Genomic DNA, 15,507 nt, shown 5'->3' with positions numbered 1-15,507 from the left:
TTAGTTCAGATCCAGAGTCACATGATAACATTAACCAACTAACCGACCAAGGTGACGGTAACATTACACCAGCAACTCTTGTATTCTGAAAGGTAAAATTGCTGTTTTTGTCAATGGAGTCTGGTGGCTTTGAAGAGAGAATTGATAACAGTTTCAGTCTGTCTGATGGCAAGGTAAAGGGTTGAAAATATTCTTCATAGGTCATTCTACCAAGACAGAGTCCTCATTCAATATTTATATTTAGCTAGATTAATATATTCAAGTATTAAAAACAATCTGATGTAAAGTGCTTTACAAATTTAATTAAACTATCAGTTTATGCCACAGCTGTCCTAAATTAACAGAATTAGTAATTACCAAAATCATTTTTTATGTTTCTGTAATGGCTAATACACCAGTATGTAGAAGCTCTTTAACCAAAATGATATTTTTAACACTAAAATATAATAATGTAAAAATTATTATTATTATTATTATTATTATTATTATTATTATTATTATTATCCATGAATTTTCAAATTTACTGTTTTACAAAAAAACTGTAAAAATAGTAAAGCACATAATTTTTTATCAACTTATTTGTCAAATTATGTTTATTTACTTGAACAGAAAAAATGGTTTTAGTGGTTGAATGTTCGGCTTGATTAATTTCTGACTTCTCAGAGGAGCCCAGTGAGCCGGCTCACATCTTGGTATAAAAAGGTGAATTCACTTTATTTGCCATTAAATAACAATAACATTTTAGTTTTAAATAAGCTTTTGATTTCTTAAATACATTTCTAATAAATTTGTGAAGCACTGTATACTTCACACTTGGAATAGTGCTACATTGCATTAAGACAGAGAAGCCTGCACCTAAGCTGTTCCTCAATCTTTTTTAAATATAGTTTTCACAAAATAACAAAGTATAAAATAAGAAACCTTCTTTGTAATCGTTCTGGTGTTGTTGCTGTCTCCAGGGAATTTCTCTCTTCTTTTTAAAGTGTCCCCCAGTGTTTGTTGCAGCTTTTGCCCAAGTTACCTGAATGAACTGCATTCTGTTGTTTATTTCCATATGGAATTTTTGTGATCATTTTCGAGGCATCCCTAAACCGTGCTTTTCAAAACAAGAGGTAGTCTGCAATACCCCCGTTGTAAATTCAGAAATATTTAATGCACAGCAATGGATGGAGGGACCTATTTAATTGTACTGCAAACAGCAGGCTGATTAATTTTCACCAGACCCTGCATTAATCTCCCCCTAGACATTTCCTTCATATTCCTCTCCTTACCGAGCTCTATAAACATCGCCAGACCTTTTGTCCTGCAGGCCAGCTCATTAGTAACCTGGCAGAACCATTAACAGACTTAAGAATGAACAGAGCAAAACAGTTGTTCAGATTTACCTTTGAGGTTCAGTGCAGCCCAGAGACTAATGAACAGCAAACGCCACTATCCACCGCCTCGAGAGCCTCAATGATTTTTTTTTAAAGTAATTAAGCTAATGCAGGGGAGAAAAAAACAAGTGAATGAAAGATACTGTGTGCCAGACTCTGGGCGAGAAGTGAGACTTCGAAGATAAAACGGATCAATGCAATGTTGGACAAGTACATATGTCACAATATGTCATTGCAAAGTCAAACCTCATCTGCATAAGTGGTTGTGCTATCTGAAAAATCCTTTTGATATAAACGTTAATGAGCCATTTAATTGGGTTTACATTTTTTATATCAAAAGCCATAATAAATAGATACTGAAACGATATGGCAAAAAAATAATCACAATATATTTTTCCATATCATCCGATCTCGATTATTATCACAATTTTTTATATTGTTTTTAAACAATACAGTACAACAAATGCAGAAAAATATCCAGTAACACAGTGAACTACTTTACAGTCCTGAGTGTTTTTCCAGGTATGCAAAACCCAAATAAACAAATTGTAAGATTTGTTGTTGTTAGAAAGCCCACACTGTTCATGTTTTGCTAACTTTTTTTTCATTGAACTAAGTTCCATTCAGAAATAACTTGTTTATCTGTAAGTTTTCACATATCCCATGCTCTTGAACGCACCATAGCCGTTCTGACACTGTTGAATGCACCATACCTGTGTGTGAATTGCCATGCTGCGAATTTTCTCTCGATACAGCAGCGGATAGATTATAATTTCCTTTGCTCTTTCCCAACACCTGTTCCTCCCTGGTTTATTGCTTCAAGTCATGGCCAAAATGTATTTCGCTGCCCTCAGCTCCACGTTCAGTCTTTCTGTTTACTTCTCTGATTGGCTGTTGTCATGCACATTTCCGACATGTTCAATCGAGTAAATATGCTCAGAGTTGATCACCGTAAAACCTGAAATTTCTCGCGATCACTAGTCGCAATCATATAATCCCCCAGGCCTACATTGCAGTGTGATTTCCTTTTTGCCTACATGTCCTTTTAGCCATCTAGTTGCAAAATCACTCATTTGTATGTTCGACAAACTGTAGGAGCCAAATAAAGAATTTGTCGTGTATGAAATATCACACACCTGAGAGGATTGCTGTTCAGGCAGCATAAGAAAACCTGGAGCATCACTGGCAGATCTTTATACAATAGGCCAAAAAAAAATCACTTTTGTGCCTTTTTCTTTTTTGTAATACAGAGTCGGCCCAAAGCAGGTTTGGGTGAATCCTTTCCCCGTCTTTACGCTACGTCCACTGACACAGTTTGAAATGCATCTGTATGACAATAGCATGTCTCTTTAGCGGGCCTCCAGAGGGAGAGGGGGTTTAGGGTTTGCACAGTGATAATGGTTCTGCCAGCTGTGGGTATGAATACTGAACGTGTTGTTGGCCTCGGGCCTGCAGTTGACTGTAGTTGCTGTAACTTGAGTGCGTCTCTGTGCCTAGAATCTGCCACAGGGTTTGTTCTCGCTGTAATCGGAACAAGACTTTACTGAAATTGCTTTTTGTTCACCTTAATCTCCTATTATCAACATTATGTATGACGACAATGTATCAGATGTTGGTGTTTTAAGGTTTATTCAAGACTTTCCTGTTTCTTTTTCCGAGAAGTGAGTGACTCTTGTTGAAGGGATTAGGGAAGGGTTTTTAAATGAAAAGCATATGTTGATGTGCTGCTGTAGTACGATGAAAACTGCAGGCACTATAGGTATGCACCACTTACTCCTTAAATGGACAGTTTGCATTATGTGGTAATATGGCAGGCGGCCACACTAATTGACTGCTGCTTCATTTAGTTTTGTTTTGGTCTGCTGGAAGCTCCTCTAAATTATATCTGCAGTGGAGTTTTCATTATATTTCAGTGTGTTTCATCTAGGCGTGACAAGGACAACGTGATGATGTCTGTGATAAATTAAAAGCTTTTTTTAGTCATGTAAAAGAAAATACTAATTTGCTCAAACAACTACATTTATAAGTCTTCAGAACAAGTGTATGTGAAAGGTTTTTACAAAAAAACTACATGATCATCTATCATATTACACACACACACCATCTCCTCCCTTTCTTTTCTTTTTTTTTTTTGCAGAAAAAGTGTTTCTCAGCTTTAGGAACATTGCGATTTTTTGTTTTCTAGTTATTCACAGCTCAGTAAGTTCTATGTTAATCTGTTACTCTAGAAATCACCAAGCATTAAATAAAGCATACAATCAAAGTTAATATGAACACCTACTAAAATTAGACTCGAAAACGACCCCATAGGTCGTTTGTACAGGCAGCAAAATACGACCCATATTTCCGTTTTAGACTGTCCTCAGATGCCTTCTATCGGCTGTAATAATTAATGACGGCGATACAGAGTTTAATGGTGGAATTCATGCTCGGGGCAGGAGGAAGGGTTGGTGGACGGGTAGAACAGACATCGGACTTTCATCCAGGAGAACAGGGCTTGTGTGTAAATGATGTGATCTAAACATCACAGAACTTCCAGGCCTCACATTTTTACGTAACTATGTCACTTCCTGTAGTCATGCCTCGTAACTCGTAACTGTTCAATTCTGCTATGAACGTACATTCATTCACTTTTTAAACTGTCTTTTATAACAAGCGGCGTACTTTCGCCCAAGAGAAATGGGTTTCCGTCCGGTGTGAAAACAAAAGTAAACCATTTTTAACTTAAGTTGCGTTGTTTACATAAGTTACGTGAATCACAGTTTTGAACTTAACTTAAGTTTTTTTTACGTAACTCGCGGCAGTCACACTAGCCTCGTAACTACTTCACTCCCGGCATTTATGTACATTTATTTACTGTTTAAACTTTTCTTTTATGACGTTTTTTGCCCTAAACCAAGGTCAGTGGTTTTACAACATAAATTCACAGAAACTGCAGCCTTTTTTACAACTGCGGACTGTACGTGTGTGCTATTTTTAGAATGTGCCGTTGTACCGCGAGCCATGACGTACCTGTGTGTTATTTTTGGTACTGACGCACAACCTCTTCTGCTGTTTATGTTGAGAACTTGTTGTTTTTTTACCAACCGCAAGCCTTTTGTGTATGTATAATGACATGTGCTATTTTTAGAGTGCTCAGTGTGGGTGGTACTGACAAACGACCTATTCTGTCGTTTCGGTTGGAGATCTTGTTGAGAAAAAAACACAAAAATATGCATTGATTGCTGCGGATGTAAATGTATTCTTTATTTTGCACATTTCATTCATGGTGGCAATGTAGCTGTGATATAAAGGACTTCAAGAGTCGGAGTAGGTTGAAAGTGCTTGAATAGGATCGTGATAGTGAGCGTGTTTATAATTAATGGAGCTGATGTTGTGGGTGCACTTGAGCTTCTCTGGTGCTGAAGTGTAAGAGTCCTTCCAGCGTGTCAGGGAATCTATCGGGTAGATATTACAGCAGTGATCATTAATCTGCGTGACTTGTTAACAATGCTGTGCTTGTAGTGACAGACAGCTCTTTGTCCCCGCAGACAGCGTCTGGGAGTGGTTTCACTCGAGCACTTCATGTGAGGATCTCCTGCACTCTGCTGTCACTCCTTTAGCCTCCTCTCTAAACCCCGGGCCCGGGGGTTGGATCCACATTTTCTTTCATGTAATGTCAGTGTCGTCAGGACGGCAGATCAGCAGAGATGCACGCATACAGACAAATTGAGTCGTGCCTTTCCTACATTGTCAGATAATTGGCAGCACCCTTGGGCTGCCTCTCACCATAACTGCTCATCTCGCTGAAACTCTGAGAATCAAGGTTTCTAATTATGACTTGTGATATGATTCAACTTTTATCGTCAGTTTTCACTGAAATTGATTTTGCCTTCCATGGCAACACATCTGACTCAAGTCTACACATCACATTAGCCCCTCTGTATTCAGATCATAGTTGCATAAAAAGCACATTTTATGACATGTGAAGTGTAGATCAGATCTTCATTAGCAGCACACTGTTTTTCTTTTAATAACCGGACTGACTGATGTATTAAAGACTTCTTCAGCCTGTAGTGTTTAATAGACTCTGAAGCACCTATCAAGGGCAGAAGTTGTTAGTTTAGAAAGTTTTAAAAGTACAAGGAGTCAAGCTAGCTACGGTGTAAATCAGCATTTGGGGATTTGGGCTGTAAACCATGAAAATCTTTACCCTCAGTGGTGCTTTTTCTAATATTTGAAGTTACAATGCAGGACTTAATTCAAAATAAATCTATAGAATCAAACTAAAATAATACCTGTCAATCATCACGTTTAACCACCTACACTAGAAGTGTGTGGCCAGGCTGCCTGGATTTTCTCTTTCCTAAAAAACAAAAACCCACAAATATAGCAGGTGAAACGCATAGTGGACAAACCCTTGATTGAAAATGAGAGTTAATCTGGTGCAAGCAACAATTCCTGCATAGTACTCCTTTAACAGTTACCAGTTTCAAGAGCATTACGGATATGGATGGATGAACAATTTCTTCAAAAGGTCAGAGCAGGTCCAACATTTTTTTTAATATATAGAATAGCACTAAATTAACTGTATGTTTTACGTAATTATTACACATTATTTTGTGCCACTGCTTAATAACTTTATTTATATAGCACCTTTTTAAAAACTGCTTACAAAGTGCTGTGACAGAGAGCAGTTAATCACAAGGAGAATGATGCCATAAGGCTAAAAACAATTCTTGCATTAAAAGAAAAAAGCAATAAAAGACAGTGTATGATCAATCACAAGACATTTAAAAAAAAAAAAAAAAAGAGGAGTGCGATAAAAAAGCATTACATAAAAGCAAGTCTATAAAAGTGGGTTTTAAGAAGTGATTTAAAAGAACAAAACAGAGGTATCGGAGGTAAAGATGACAGGATTAACTGGTTAATCATTTAATTTATAGACCGAAAAGGAATCTGCAAGTTTTTTGATAATCATTTAGTGTGTGTTTTGGTTTTCTATAATGTTATATCTTTTGGTTTGCCCTTACATTACAGAGTTGAATAAGCGGCAGGGATTTGGCTGCTTTCACAAGAAGATTTCACATAATGTTTGACCCACCTCTGCCCTTTCCTATACACTGACCTGAACAGTGAGTGGGAGCAGTAAAAGGATATCTTCTTGTATTCATGTTATCGCTTGCGGGTAAAAATCACTCCCATAAACATGATTATGCAAGTATCTGTTGCATAATCGGATTCAGAAACCAAAAAGCCTCACCTCCGTAACAGCATTTGTGCGATACGAATCAGTCTACCGTGTAAGTGACTGTAATGAATGTGTCAAAAGAAGATGTGGAAAGACTTTCAGTTGAAGCGCAGCTATAGGCCCGTGCATGCCCGACATCCCATCCCAGACACCTGAGCTGCTTCTTATCAACAGCTGCATCACAAACACGGATGCAGGAGGCGCCCAAAGTCAACAGGCCAACACTTCCAGGAATGTCAAGATAAGCTTCTCTGGAAAATAGTCCAGATGACGTTTTATGTGCATGTGTGTTTAGTTTTGTGTCTATAAAGATGTTTTTATTAGTGTGCTGCAGCTGGGAGCCTCTGACTCCATCCAACTGTCAGTCCGTGACACACTAGAGAAGTGGTGCCAATGTTGACTGTGGCATTGATATTAACCTCAGCCCTCTCAGCTCATCAGCGTGTCTAAAGACATCTCGAGAGGCCAACGGATGAATTACAATACTCTGACCTCCTTTGATTATACTGGGTGTTTAATGAAGACAGAAGGTTTTTAGAAACAGTCCAAGAAAAATATATGGAGGTCTGGTCTGTGACCTCCAGCCACTCTATTGTGAACAGTTTAAATTGCACTTCAATTCAGGTGATAATGAGTTTTTTAACACTCATTAATAACTCATAATAGGCAGAATACCTTAAGGTTAAATTCTAATATCATGACAAAAGATATAGCCTTGTGTCAGAGGATGAGGTCAGGTTTAGGGATCAAACCATTATCGGCCAACATATTCAACCATTATCAGAATCGTTAAAGCAGAAGATATTAATGTAATCTGAGTCGTTACATTTAGACTGTTGGTATAAGCCTTCCATTGGCTTCCATTTCAAATGTCATTCCCCCTTACCCTTCTGTTATCTCCGCCAAATGCTAAGCATAGCCTGAGGCAATTGTGATTGGTTTAAAGAAATACAAACGGAGCATTATTTCCCATATGCCAGAATGATATTGAAGCCATTGTCCAGTGATGTGGAGATGGTTCTGTCTATGAAAGACTACAAAGGTTGTAATAAACATCATAATCTAACATGACGAAGTTGCAAAAATACCCAGTGTTAATGCTCTGCTGTTAGTAGCCACTGTTTCACTTTAGTTGGATGAGTGAGGGAACATAAGGTGGCGCCTGAAAGTCCATCCATTTCCCACTTATCCAGGGCCGGATCGCGGGGGCAGCACGCTAAGCAAAGAATGACACTACTCAACCTCTGTGGAAAGTTTACTCAGGGGTGCTGAAAAGCTCTGGCCATCTGTCGAACCTCATATTCAGGAGGCCCAATGTGATCTCCATCCTAGATGTGGAGCAGTGGACCAGCTTTTAACCCTTGTGAGACTGCTGGAGGGCTCATGGGAGTTTGCTCATCCAGTATGCATGCGTTTTTTTGACTTGAATGCTTACGACCGTGTCTCTGGGAGTCCTGTTGGGGGGTACTATAGTAGTATGGGGAAAAATTGTTACAAGCTATCTGTGCCTTATATCTGCAAAGTGAAAGCTGCGTCCGGATACTGGTCACAACCTCAAACACGTTTCCAGTCAGTGTTGGCCTCTGTCAATAATCTAAAAACTACTCTATACAACTCAGACCTGTGGATACAAAATTGTCCCATGATGCACCTGTTCAAAGGAGTCAACCATCCCTTTGTTTGTCACTGCTGGTAGATACTTCAGTCTTAGAAATTCACACACAGAATTATAGAGTAGCCTTACATACTCAAAACTGGATGGGTGCACTACAGAAAAGGTCTAAAAGTGCTGTATGGGAGCATTTCACAGACCAACACCATAAGGGAAAGAAAGAGTTTGTGTTATTCTTATCAGGGATTTTCATCTGCAGGTGTATATGGATTTGTTGGTTTATCTGAATCTGCTCTAGTCTGGTTTGGTTGGCTGTGAGTGCCTTATAGAAAGAAGCCTGCTGGTGTGGACAGTTCCTTCAGTTGTGAATGTCCACTCTTTCTGTTGTCTCCTGATGTAGCACAGTGTTGCCCTGGCTCCAGCATTCCAGTCTGGGAATGGCTGCACTCCAGTGGGGATTGCACCGTGGTTTGAAAGGCATTAAGAGTGCGTATCCATCTGGCAGAGCAGGAGAATGCACCTGACTGGAATGTGATGATCAGCCTGTCTGTAGCGGCTTCTTGAATCTGTACTCTGAGCTGCCTGGAGCGAGATCTTACTACAGAGGCTCAGGCTTAATGAAAGACCCATTGTGAAAATGGCAAATCTAATTCACAATTTCCTCCAATGTGTGACGGTAGTATGTCATCTTATTCCCCTTTTCCCTTGACTTGATTCGGGCCCCGCAGGCATCACCAGTTTACTTAATGCTGGAGGGCTAGGTCTCCACTCATTGGCTGAATGTTTTCTTTTGGACGATCGGGAATTAAGATTTATTTAAAGGGAATCAAAGCCAATAACCTGTCTCCATGAGTTTATTTTGTCCCAGTCTACAGCTCAACCTCGTGCAGTAGGGAGCACGATCACTTACAAAAAGCCATTGTTAGACATGTACACTATCTGTGTGTGTATATACAGTAAAATGCTGTGTCATTGGGTGAATGACACGTCGACATACCTCTCACTTTCTCAATCTTCCTCCTCCAGGCATGGAACACGATGTGCAGGAGAAGTGGCAGCGGTAGCCAACAATGGGATCTGTGGAGTCGGAGTGGCCTACAACGCAAAGATTGGAGGTACGGTCAAATAAAAACTGTGGGATGATTGATTCGATCTCACAGGGGCAAACCCTGGTTTCATCTCAGTTTTCTTTTTTGTCTGCCAGAGCAGTTGAAATACTTGTTCCGCAGCTCCAGTGTTATTTTCAGTCCATTTCCCAGGCACAGCATGTCACTGAATCTTTCTGAGCATCACCACAGTTGCGATGTGGATTGCCAATTCACTGTAACTGTATTGATTTTGCATGGGGTGACAGTATTGAAAAAGTGGTGTGAAGTTTCTAAAGTGATTCAGTGCCGTAGATTTGAGGGCGTCTGGGTTAAATTAATGTCAAATTTACTGCTCTCGGCTTGTATACAAGTTAAATCTTACATGTCTGATATAACTCAACTCTAATGTTTCACCATCTACTTGAAATTGGTGCACAAAAAACATCAACATGACACCCTTCAATATACAGGACAACTAGGGCTCTGTGGTATGGAGAAAATCAAATACTACAATATTGATGACCGAATACTTCAATATCAATATTACAACAATATTGTAGGGTTTCACAATGAGCTGCAACAGTCAGGTAAGTTACTTTACGGTAATGCAACCTTAAAAACCAGGAACTCTTATTATATTACAATATCCAAGATCTAAGTTTATATCTGGTCTCATAGCACAGTATCAATATAATATTGATGCATTGCCCGAAGTACAAATTTACCTGATGGACTCGATGTCTTTTGAGACCAACAGCTCACACGAAGGAAATTAGTTTAACTGTCGTCGTGCCAACTTGAAAACTCAGTCTTTATACTTTGTTGAAGGCAAAACGCCCACTGTAAGATTTGTTTTGAAGCCGTGTCAGATGGGCTGTAATCAAACCATCAGAATACACATTTGGCGAGTGTGGTGGACGCCCCACTGCGGTGTCGGCTCCTGCTGCTCTCGAGCGACGCATGCTTGATTGTGTCACTCTAGCCAATGAAATTTCATCACCCAGTGCCTGTCACCTGCCATTATCTGCACGCAGAGGGCTGGTAACTTTCACCTTCCTCAATTTTTTTATTTCAGGAGGTCTCTCCAGTGAAATAAACACCAAATAAGTGTTAGTTTATGTATTATTTATTATTTCTGGCTCACCTAGCAGTCTCTTTCTCTCTCTCTCTCAACTGCTTTCCCTCATTAGACATGAACACTACAATCAATTAATTGCAAGACTGCAGTTTTGCACTAAATATGTATATATTGCATAGATCTGTAGTGTAAAGCGCTTTGGATAAAAAGCGATATATAAGTGCAGTCCATTTACCATTTAGATTATCTTTATTATGTATATATTGCACAGATAATCCTTATTATGGACAGCACTGTGCAAAAGTTTTAGGCGGGCGTAGAAAAAAAGCTGTGAAATAAGACTGCTTTCAAAAATAGAAACGTTTATTTTTATCAGTTAACAAAATGCAAAGTGAGTGAAAAATCTACCCAGTCAATTCTTCTTCTTTTTTTTTTACACCTGCCTAAGACTTTTCCACAGTACTGTATATATTGTATAGCATTTTCTTATTTGTTTTATTTTTATTCTCTTTAATTTTATATGTTAATTCGATCATCCTCTCCTCTCTTGTCCTCTCCTCTCTGCTCTGTGTAAAAACAGATTTTCAGTGAATATTTGTGACATGACCATTCGTCTCAGTAGAATCAATCATGGCTTCACAGTGTCGCTGAGAAGCAGAATTTAATGTTTTTAACAGGATCTAGTTATTCCAAGCACTTTATTTTTGGCGACGTTTTAAATGAGACGTGTAGAATAAAGTGATTCTGACAGAAATATCATAATGATTTATGATGGCAATATTAGGTTGCTTTTTTAATCATATCCAGGGTCCCTACTGCTTTTTTCATTGACAAATTCAAGCACTTTTTAAATCTATTTTTTATATTCCGGTGTCCTTCTGTTTATGCTGCTGTGACAAGTCTATCTGTCAACAGAAAGATTTTTTGATATTCGGTCAACCATCATTTTTGTAACAAAAGATAAATATTCTCTGATTAGAGCTTCTCAAATGTGTGAATTTGCTGTGTTGATAAGAGTTTCATACAAAACAAGCTTTTTGGAGACACATAGGGACTCTGAAAATTGTAATTGACATTTTTTTACTATTATCTAGACTATATTTTCTTGATAAGTTAGTCAGCGATTAACCAGAATAACTTATAGTGGAAATAATACTTGCATTGCATTGAGGATATGGGAAGAGAAAGAGAAAGGGATCACAGCGGAGTGTACAGTTCAGGTGTGAGTAGACTAAGTGAGCACATGGGACATGGATTCAGATGAAGAGTCTTACAGCAGGTCAGACTTTTACTGCACTGCCATAATTAATGGCACTGTTAATAGAAAACATGATAATTAAAAGATGAATCTGACAGTTTAAGATTTCTTGTCTGCACCAGAGACAAAAGCAGCCCGGAGAATCTGCCCATTTATGAGAAGATACAAAATAAAGTGAGTGAAAATATTGTGAAATATTAATTTGTTTGTTCTAAAAGGGATTTTTCACCCTGATGGGTTGTTTGTGCTTCTGCCTACAGGGAAGGAACAGTTTTTTTTTCTGTTCTCATTCTTCAAAAGAACCTTCTTTTGTTGATTTGTATATTTTTCTTCACTGCAAACAGCTTATTTTATTATTTCATGATGGGTTTTTTTTAGCTTTTCCTCCCACTTTTCGAAATGAAGCCACATTAAATGGGCTTTCGGGATTAAAGTCAGTTTTTTTTAGTCACATCACTAGTTCACACAGGCTTTATATTTGATTGTTTGTTTCTTGTTTCTGTGCTGACACTTTTTAACGCCTGACTCCAGTAAAGTAGCACAGTGATGTATTGTCCTTTTTAACTGTAGGAGCTCCTCTAATCCTGTGCATGCTCGATCTCATTACCTCTCAGCTTATTTCAATCGCCTCCTGCCTACTCATAGCTCTCATAAAGATTGAACCCCGTCAGAATAGAGCCATAACTCTTTATGATCATTCCAGATGGCAGTGGCAATAGACCACATGGCATTCAGCCTTTCTGTCATAACAAGTGGGCTCATGTAGGTGGAGCAGGAGGCGGTGGCCCAGTGTTGTGAAATCCTTCACATGTGTTTTTATCCACACTCAAGGCTCCTTTCCATCGGTAGATTCAGAAACTATGAAAGCTAAAACTTGTCTTTGCTCTCCACTTCAGCCCGAAGGCTGTGGGCCAAGAGAAAAGAAAGAAGTGCTCCTTTTGTGGTCTGAAACTGAGTATCAATTTTTTCTGAGCCACCAGCTCTACAAAACATGTTTTCAAGATCACATTTTTTCAGGCAGAATGCAACATTTGATTGCTTTTGCTGTTCAATTACTGTCACATGACAAAACACTAAAACTAGGATTTAAAAGTATGATTCAGAACTTTGGAGATCTGATTTGTAGTGTAACTACAACTATTAGACATTGTATGAATAAAGCAACTATTTCTTAAAAATAAGCCTGGCACGATAATTACTATATCGACTTATCGTTCAATATATAAAAATGGACACAATCTGGTTTTTTTCTTGACTCCTTATATTGTCGTTTACATGCAACTTTTTGTGCGTTTTGTGTTATGTTTAAAGTAATGGTGCAAATGTTTGACAGGCAGTACAAATTGCTGAAAAAAACTATATTTCCCAAGCAGCCATTCCAGCTGTTATTATGTTATTTTAACAATAAAATAATATAATACATAATGATTATCTCAGTGCAATTTTTTATCAACAGAGCCTAAAAGTCTATTTTATTTGTTTTGGTTGTAGTTTATTTATTTGTTTTATTTATCTAGGATATTTCAATATTTACTTTCTACATTTCAATTACAATTTTTAATATTCTCGAGATTTAAAAATTCATTGCTGTAGAAAAGGATGTACTTAATATGCTCTAATATCGTTATAAAACTAAAACAACATCGATGCAACAATACAATCGTTTATCGTTATAGTTTCTGGGAAAATATATCGTCCTAAAAAATGTGTTATCGTGACAGGACTACTTTAAAATCTTATTTTTAATTGTTTGAACCCTATTTTTTTTAGTTTTGAGCTCATTAAGTACACTTTAAAACTCACTTCCACCAATCTTAGTTGTAATTTCTTGACATGTGACAGTAATCTTACCTCATAATAGCTAGGTGTAGGGTTCAAGACTGACATTTGTCCCTGACTCAATCAGCAGTGACATTAAACTGGCACACACACACACACACACACACACACACACTGCAACAAAGTGGAGTCCAGGTTTTGCTTTAAACAGCTGAAAGCCGGACAGACAAACAGCATTCTCCAGAGCATTGGAAACAAAAAGGCAGGAAGTCAAATTGTCATGTTAAATCCAAAGCAGCAGGGTCTATTCAGGCTGTCTCATTGCTTTTAGTGGCCGGGGAGAAAATACTGGGTAGGCAGAGTGAAGAGGGAGAAGTGCAGAAGCTTCTGTGACTCCTCTGCTGCAAGATCAGACCCTGTGCCACCTGCCGTACTGTAGCTCATTATTCAGCGAGGAGACACTCTTGTGAAGTATCTCCATATTAATATCAACCACATGTTGGCTGGCTTAGATCTTCCAATATTCATAAGTTTGTCTGGGGTAACAACAGCAAATCCTCCAGGTGAACCCAAAAAAACACAATAAGCTAGAAAGACCTCCACCAAGGCCATGCCCTTTTTCGAATAATTTTTCACTTTCATTTATATCATGTTCTTCCCCATGATTCAGATCTGCTTTAAAGTTTTATGGGTTCTTCCTTTGCCTGACATCCTTCCACCAAGTTTCCTGAAAACGTTAGCTGGTAGTTTTCCCCATAAACATGCTGACAAACCGAAATAAAAACACAAGCACAAGGCTACAGTCTGAGATGATGACCTCAGGGAGTGGCAGCTCTGAACAAACTGTCTGAAACTTCCTTCCCAAACAACTTTTTTGCCAACAGTCAGATGAGAGGATCGATACAACTCTGATTCTGTCCGTTAAGTATTCAGTCTCCAGCTTCATACTTTCTGTACAAACTTGAGAGTGGTATCAATCTAATCTGTTTTTCCTCCCATTGTTACATATGATCCTGCAGCCTGGGGGCGACTCCATTGTTACAAAAATCAGCCAATTGTATAGAGGTCAATGAGAAAATGACACTACCTCTCACTTGATTTATTTCATCAGTAAACATTTTCATAAAGGTAGTTTCAAATCTTCTTCAATACATCATCATGTTCATTTAGTAAGTTATTGTCACATTCACAGTAAAATAGACGGCGCGCTTTAGGGCGTGGCTATTCTGTGATTGACAAGTCCCTGCCACAGCGCCCTGTTAGTCAGGATAGTGCCTACACTAAAAACCAAGATGGTGACGGCCAAAATGCAAACTCAAAGCTATAAAACATTGTTTGACATCACAGTGAATTCTTCCACTACTTTTATACAGTCTAGGTTTAGTATAGAGACAGGTGCATTCATGCCCCGCCCCCACTGGAGGGAAAAACCATCAATCGCTCTTTATTGACTTTATTGAAAGAAGGAACCTTAGTTTAATCTGAAAAATGTCTAAAACCTGCTGAGTAGTGAAATGCTCTTGTCCTTGTAAGGAACCCATAATTAAGTTTATATTAGAGCTGACCAACTGAATAACTAAACTGTGGATACAGAAACTCAGTATATTTAATGTTAACTTACAGATGCAGTACATTTACTTGTTAAGTCATATATCCAAAGTCAGTTTTAGACAAACATTTCTGTAAGTTAAGTTAAAGCATCTGAAACTATTGCTTGTGTTGTAGTAGTTTGTGGATAATTCAGAAAGCTAAGCAGTATTAAGTGCCATAGCTTGCTAACATTAGCTGTTAAGAGCCAACTTGTCCTTTCTGATAGACATAGGGTGCTAAAATAATCATATCATATGCATAAATCTAATGTTTTTAGCTAGAAACAGGCATTTTGTTAACGTTTCAGCCCATGGTTGTGTATTACAGCATCAATAGTTTCCTCTCCCGTGGGCATGGCCTTCAGAGCATGCCTTCTCTACATCTGTACCAAAAGGAAGTCTCTTAAATTCTAATATAGCATCAAAATAGCGTCAGCATACTATAATTTTTATTTTTAACCGGCAGAGAGAATACTGAGCTGTGCATGTACACTAAA

The 15,507-nt window shown here is 38.3% G+C and overlaps 1 protein-coding gene across 3 annotated transcripts in view; it reads left to right on the top strand.

Moving 5' to 3' along the window:
• LOC131983224 (furin-1-like) overlaps window positions 1-15,507 on the top strand; it is a 111,379-nt gene that overhangs the window by 72,064 nt on the left and 23,808 nt on the right. For all 3 annotated transcript variants that reach the window (XM_059347922.1, XM_059347904.1, XM_059347913.1), the window contains exon 7: window positions 9,245-9,333. In XM_059347922.1, coding sequence (XP_059203905.1) covers window positions 9,245-9,333 — 89 coding nt within the window. The remainder of the gene's footprint in view (window positions 1-9,244; window positions 9,334-15,507) is intronic.

This window comes from Centropristis striata, chromosome 2 (genome assembly GCF_030273125.1).
Source record: "Centropristis striata isolate RG_2023a ecotype Rhode Island chromosome 2, C.striata_1.0, whole genome shotgun sequence".
Lineage (NCBI taxonomy): Eukaryota > Metazoa > Chordata > Actinopteri > Perciformes > Serranidae > Centropristis > Centropristis striata.
This window is presented reverse-complemented; position numbering and strand designations above follow the sequence as displayed.